At 42.0% G+C, this 6,980-nt stretch overlaps 1 protein-coding gene across 1 annotated transcript; it reads right to left on the bottom strand.

Annotated features, from left to right (window-relative positions):
* Positions 1 to 714: 714 nt before the first annotated feature.
* On the bottom strand, positions 715 to 6,405 carry LOC143748526 (alpha-(1,3)-fucosyltransferase 7). The gene has a single exon (XM_077240543.1). The coding sequence runs from the start codon at positions 6,399 to 6,401 to the stop codon at positions 5,343 to 5,345; it is 1,059 nt and encodes a 352-aa protein (XP_077096658.1). The 5' UTR covers positions 6,402 to 6,405; the 3' UTR covers positions 715 to 5,342.
* Between the last annotated feature and the right edge of the window lie 575 nt (positions 6,406 to 6,980).

Raw genomic sequence — 6,980 nt, forward strand, 5'->3', positions numbered from 1 at the left:
GTGGATTTACAAGGGCACCACCCCCTGTTTCCACTATTGTCGCAGAGTCTCTTTCTGACACGTGAGACTTTTATGTTATGTCGTTCAGTGAATGAGTGACAGTTTGTACAACAATAAAGTTAGTTATTTTATTACTTGCGATTCTGATATGATGTCACTACATGCACTGCACTCCTCTCTGCTCGACAGTTTAAACAAATTTGGAAAAAAGTATTTTTGGGGATTTCTACCTACCCTGCCTTTAAATTGAAGTGTTCAAGCCATTAAACAAATTCTACATAAACATAAACATCTTCCACAATGTATTTTTCCTCTTCCACAGTCGGTGATGCAGGAAGTCTTATGATTGGTTGTCAAGCCAGCCAATCAGAATTTAGCAGCCTCATCTCTGATTGGCTGGAATTACGGCATATTGTAATGCTGGGTTGTGTTGAGCAAGCGAGCTGTCTTCGCTTAGAGAGCTCTCAGGGCTGGTATGAGAGGAGCAAGAAAGTGAAACCTTGCATATGCGAAAGAGAACGTCTGCGCACATCCAAATACTTATTTTAAATGCAAAATTGATTTTCGTTCGCTCCAAATATTTTGTTATCTGCGGGACGAACATTTCTCCGCAAAACTCATTCACGCGCGTGCAAAATGCCATTTTGCATGCTCAAAATTTGATCTTGCGCGTGCAGAATTGTGACCGAAATCTAACCCCATACATACCCTGTCTGGTGTTCTCCTTGTCTTGTGTGGACTTTTGTTGTTTCCTGTTCTGTGCCATGTTTTGTAGTCCTTTGTAGTTTTTCTTGTTTATTAGTCTCTCCAGGTGTTTCTAATTAGCCCGGACTTTTTGGAGCTGGCTCACTTGACCTGTATGGACGAGTTATGTCTAATGATCTTTTTCTGTGGAGGACTATCCGAGCGCTCAGCTCCCTTATGCCACTTCATCACCCTAGCTGGAATCTTCAACATTATATTGTCCATGCTCTTTTGCTGGCCGGATCAACTCTTACTGGGGGTTTTGCAGAGAAATCCTGTAAACTGACAATATCCACTAAGCCTGAGTCGCTTCACGTCACGTCTGCCGACCCAGAGACTGTTCACGTCACGTCTGCCGATCCTGAGACTGTTCACGTCACGTCTGCCGATCCTGAGACTGTTCACGTCACGTCTGCCGATCCAGAGACTGTTCACGTCACGTCTGCCGAGCCAAAGATCGTTCACGTCACACCTGCCGAGCCAGAGTCTGTTCACATCACACCTGCCAAGCCAAAGACTGTTCACGTCACGCCTGCCGAGCCAGAGACTGTTCACGGCAAGTCCGCCGAGCCAGTGTCTTCGGACAAGATGGCCGCTGCCCAGCCGGTGTCTCTTCCTGAACCGGTGTCTCTTCCCTTTGTTCCCAAGCCGGTGTCTGTTCCTGAGCCGTTGTCTGTTCCTGAGCTGGAGTCTGTTCCTGAGCCGGGGTCTGTTCTTGAGCCGGGGTTTGGTCCGCCCTGGCCACCTGAACTGTCTGGTCCACCCTGGCCACCTGAACTGCCTTGTCCACCCTGGCCACCTGAACTGCCTGGTCCGCCCTGGGTCCCTGCACAGCCTGCAAAGCCTGCTCCGCCTTGGCTGTGTGCACTACCTGGTCCACCCTGGCCGCCTGCACAGCCTGCTCCGACCTGGCCGCCTGCACTGCCTGGTCTGCCCTGGCCGCCTGCACTGCTTGCTCCGCCCTGGCCGCCTGCACTGCCTGCTCCGCCCTGGCCACCTGCACTGCCTGCTCCGCCCTGGCCGCCTGCACTGCCTGCTCCGCCCTGGCCGCCTGCACTGCCTGCTCCGCCCTGGCCACCTGCACTGCCTGCTCCGCCCTGGCCGCCTACACTGCCTGCTCCGCCCTGGCCGCCTGCACTGCCTGCTCCGCCCTGGCCACCTCCACTGCCTGCTCCGACATGGCTGCCTGCACAGCCTGCTCCGCCCAGGTTGCATGTTCCAACCTGGCCGCCCAGGTTGCACCCACCATCCTCCTGGACTGTTCTCCTGAGGAGCGTCTGGAATCCGCTCCTTAAGTAGGGGGCTATGTCATGATTCCTGTCTGGTGTTCTCATTGTCTTGTGTGGACTTTTGTTATTTCCTGTTCTGTGCCATGTTTTGTAGTCCTTTGTAGTTTTTCTTGTTTATTAGTCAGTTGTTGTTTCTTGGTCGTTGTTGCTTGTAGCTGTCGCTATTTCATTTTCTTGTCCTGAGTTCTATTGTTTGCCCTGGATTACTTGTTTGTTTTATTAAAATAGTGCTTGCATGTGGATTCTCTCTCCGCTTCGTTCCTGCCTAATTGTTACAGATAGATTAAGCTACTACTTGTTAACCGTTTACTGATCATAAAGCGATGAGAGTAAGATCAGTGCTGCACTAAAATTAACAGGACACAGGATAAAATGATGGGTTTTTAAACTTAACTCTTGGAATTTCTTGCATTTCCATAAAAAATCTTACAAAATTAATACAGATTCTCTACAAGAATTCCTACCTGTCAAAAAGCTTCAGTTGAAACTTTCCTTTGTTGGCATAAAAGGAAACCACAGAAACAGACAGTTTAAGATGTCTCATTGTTGAAGAGGATGTGATATTTTGTCCTCTGTGAGCTTTTTCCGACCTTAAGACATCGGTTGCAAATTACATTGGTCACAACAAACTGTTGCTCTGCATAGGTTTTGTGATCCGAATTTTCAAACCAACACACTAAGATGAAAAATACTTGAAGGTGCTAATCGTCTTGATTTATATCAGTCCAAATTAAAGCATGCCAATAGCTGAGATCTTACATCCTTTGGGTTATGCTTAGAAGAGCACCTAAAGCTGTGAAGACAAAGATGGGATTTGATCACAGATTTCAGAAAGCATAAAATCAATTTAATCTCTTCCTTCACTGATCTGATGTGTTGTGAAGGTGTTGCATGGTTTCACTCCCAACTTTGATTTTTTTAGAGCAATTTCACAGAAAAATAGCTTAATGTTTCTATGCACTGTAAACTCCTTCTACCAATAATATTGAAAAATAGGAATGGGTCTGTTGTGGTCTCTGGTGACTGCTGTGGTGCACATCAGTGGTGATGATTTTAAAGTGAAATAGATATACGAAGGTCAAGTATGTTAACCCATACTCGGAATTTGTCCCCTGCATTTAACTCGTTCAAGTTAGTGCACACAGATTAGGAGTAGTGAGTAGTGTACACACTGCAATCCATGGACACACACCCGAAGCAGTTGGCAGCCATTTTTGCTGTGGCACCCGGGGAGCGATTGGGGTGACCTTACTCAAGCTGCCTTACTCAAGGGAACCTCAGTCATTTACAGCCGGTATTGAGAGTCAAACCTAAAACCATTGGGTTACCAGTCCATTAGGCCACAGCTGCCCCTTAAAATTTCAGCTTTTAAAACAAAATAGGAAAAGTTGAGTCTCAAATGTATTATTAATTTACAGCCCTCTGAGAGTGATACCCCCTGAGACACTTAACATAAACTACCATAAAAAAACAGAGATCTTGCAAGGACCCCAGATCCTCCAGCTTGTTATAATTGTGTGTGTGTGTGTGTGTGTGTGTGTGTGTGTGTGTGTGTGTGTGTGTGTGTGTGTGTGTGTGTGTGTGTGTGTGTGTGTGTGTGTGTGTGTGTGTGTGTGTGTGTGTGTGTGTGTGTGTGTGTGTCTGTGTCTGTGTGTGTGTGTGCATGCATGTTTGTGTGCACAAGCCTGGCATACACAACCAACACCCTTCGGATGCAAGAGTGAGCTACCATGCTTCATTCTGACTCATTTTATTTCTCCGTGGGCAGCATTCTTTCGGGCGTGGCGGTCTCACAACAATTGTTTACCATGGCATTATAGGTAAAGCTTTAGTTTGCTTTTATTAAAGTCAGCTCCTATGAAATCTTGCAAATAAGTCATTTTTAAAAATATGATTTAGAAGCATGCATAGATGCTTTGAAATTGCATTGATTAAACTTTAAAAAAAACTTGACGAAAACTTGATAACATCACATCAGAAGGGTTTTCCTGAGCGTATTTGAATATCTATTTTAAAAGATAAAGCTTCCTTTGAATCTTGGTTTGAATGTTTAAAGTCTTAAGAAGCCTACTCCTCGTGTATGAAGTATTTTTTAAGTAAATAAAATGTATTTTTTATTATATATGTATTACAATATAATTATTGCTTCAAACATATTTTATCACAACAAGATTACAAAATAGAGGCATCATCTCTTGTAGGAAGTTTTTTATTTTAAATGTTTTATTTAGTTACACATTATTTTAAGGTGTCTTTGTTAAATGTCATGGTTAGTTGCAATAAAGGATGGATGCAGGATCTAAATGCAAGCAGTATTTATTTACACATAACTCAGAAACGATACACATGAACTACCTAACCATAGGCAACTTAGAACTGACAACTGAACAGAACCAAGCACAGGGTTTAAATTCACAGGGACTAATCAAAGTAACGAGACAGCCAATGAGGGAATTGATAAAACAACAGGTGATAGGAATCAAACAATGGAAAAGTAAGACATTGGAAAACTAGGTCAAAGGAATGGGTACAAAGTCAAACATGAACTGAACAATGAAAACTAATCTAGAATTCAGACATGAACCGAAAAGCAGAACAAAACAGACTCAAATCGTGACAGTAATTATATATTTAAGTGGGTAATATTAATTATCAACATGTACTTACTATAGGGTTAGGGTAGGATTAGGATTTGGTTGAGCAGGGTTTGTTGCATGTAATTATGCATAATTTACTGTTATTACTATGGTAAGTACATGTAACAAGGACACTAAATTTTTTATTTTTTTATTATGAATACAATGCACTTATAATATATTTATTACAGATTCATTTAATGTTCTTTCAAACACTCACAAATTTTAAGACAAAAAGATTACAAAATAGATTTCACGGATGTTGTCAAGAAGGGAGACTAAGCAGTATCTATTTGCAACAGTCATTTTTATTTACAAAAGACCAAAACAGAAACACAGTGGAGACCAGAAGAGAGCAGGAAATGAAGCAAACCAACATATTACAGAGAAGAACTGACCCTGAACTGAAACAAACCGAGGGTTTAAATACACCGAACATAATGAGATGATTAACTAGACACAGGTGTAGCACATGAGGTCAAATTAAAAACCATGACAACAAACAAGGGAAAGGTCAAAACAAAACAGGGAAAAAACAGTATTATTGTATAAATACAATTTATTATTATATATTAGTTTATTATTATTATTATTATTATTATTATAGATTTATTTAATATTCAATCAAACACTTACATATTATTTTATCAAAAAACAGATGCCATAGGTATGGTTAACTGTTGACCCAGCTATACAGGTCACTGTACACTTTTTTATGCTTAGAGAGCTGGTCATAATGCATGCAAATATGACAGAGTCTCTCTCTCCAGTCTGTGTACATTCTAACATCATAGTAATGGTGCCATCTAAAATAAGATTCATAACGCTCTCTATCAGCGGCCACTTGACTTAAGAAAGTAGCCAGCGCCTTAACGCTGCTGAAGTCATTTACATGGATGAATGATTCAGGTGGAATTGATAGTTCATAAATATTCCTTGGTGGGCCAAGCACCACCGGCACACTCCCTGCCTTAAGGGAGTTCTGCCACAGCTTCTCAGAAATATAGTCTGTAGATATTGAGTTTTCAAAGGCAAGGTAGAAGTAACATCGAGATATCGTGGAAAGCAGCTTTTTGTTTGAGAGCGGCCGCTTGGACCACTGACCATATACTTCTATCAGATTTGATGGAATGTGTTTCTTCAGCTGCTGGAAAACTAGAGAGCGACTCTGATTGGCTTTGTATTTGCTGACCACCCAGCAAACTAGGCAGTCGCTCTTCTTCGGAATGATGTATGTGGCATTAGTCATTTTAGAAACGAGTTCTCCGTATGGCATGAAGATGTCAGCGTCACGGCGATAACTCATCGTCCAGTTGAACAAGCCGTTGTAGTTGCTAAGGTTGTGGTTGTTTGTGGGAGGTTCCAGCGATAACCAAAGCCACTTCTGCATTGGTGGACGCGTAAGGTGGAGAGGAAGTTTGGAGTGACCAGTCCAGAGCTCATAGTAATGGAACACTACAACATCTGCTTGAGTGAAATTGGATTGGTTATCCTCCAGAAAGCATCTAGGGATTTCATATTTATCCATACAGACGCCTCTCCCCACTCTGTAGTGAACTCCGAAAGGCCAGTGCCACAGGAGGATGGTGATGTTATGCTCGAGAATCTTTGGTCCGCTGGTCTCAATCTGACTCAAGAGTAGCATTTGTATACTCCAGGATAAAAAATTGTAGAGCAGTACAAAGCCAAACAGACAACAGAGGGCACGGTTATGTTGTTTCAATAATTGCATGGCACAACTATGAAGACAAAGAAGGGAGGTGGTTACAGACAGCATCAAATCAATTTAGTCTCTTCCTTTTGAAAGTAGCCTAGTGACTAAACCCTGATGTGAAGTGATGGCGTGAACACGTAGGAACACTTAATCATAACTTCGCATGGTTTCAGTAACAACTTTGAATGGGTTGGTTTTAAAAAAAACTATAAATCATTATAAAAAACTAATATTAAAGCAGGTTGGAATCAATATACTATGCACTGCCATTTTATTAGCAAAATAATGTATTTATTTTTCTAATATGTTCACAATAAAGGTTAATAATTTACATATAAAAAATCTATTTCTTTTTGTTATTGTATTTTCTAACATAATGCAGGCACAATTAAATAATGTACTTGCCTTGGCTTGAGAGTCCAGGACCGACAAATTTAAGAATGCAATTGTAATGCAGAGTGCCACTGCTTTGTGGGCGAATGACATGAAGCGAAAGTGTGTATCCGGCCCTGCCTCGCCTGTTGGCAGACAAACTCACAACGCAGAAGGTTGGACACATGAAATCAATGTGGTGCAAAGATTCACCCTGCACATGTG

The sequence above is a fragment of the Siphateles boraxobius genome, unplaced genomic scaffold, assembly GCF_051911475.1.
Source record: "Siphateles boraxobius isolate OS27281-9 unplaced genomic scaffold, OSU_SipBor_1 24, whole genome shotgun sequence".
Classification (NCBI taxonomy): domain Eukaryota; kingdom Metazoa; phylum Chordata; class Actinopteri; order Cypriniformes; family Leuciscidae; genus Siphateles; species Siphateles boraxobius.

Excerpts from the sequence above, each read along its gene's own strand:
- LOC143748526 (XM_077240543.1), bottom strand. The coding sequence starts at position 6,401 with ATGCAATTATTGAAACAACATAACCGTGCCCTCTGTTGTCTGTTTGGC.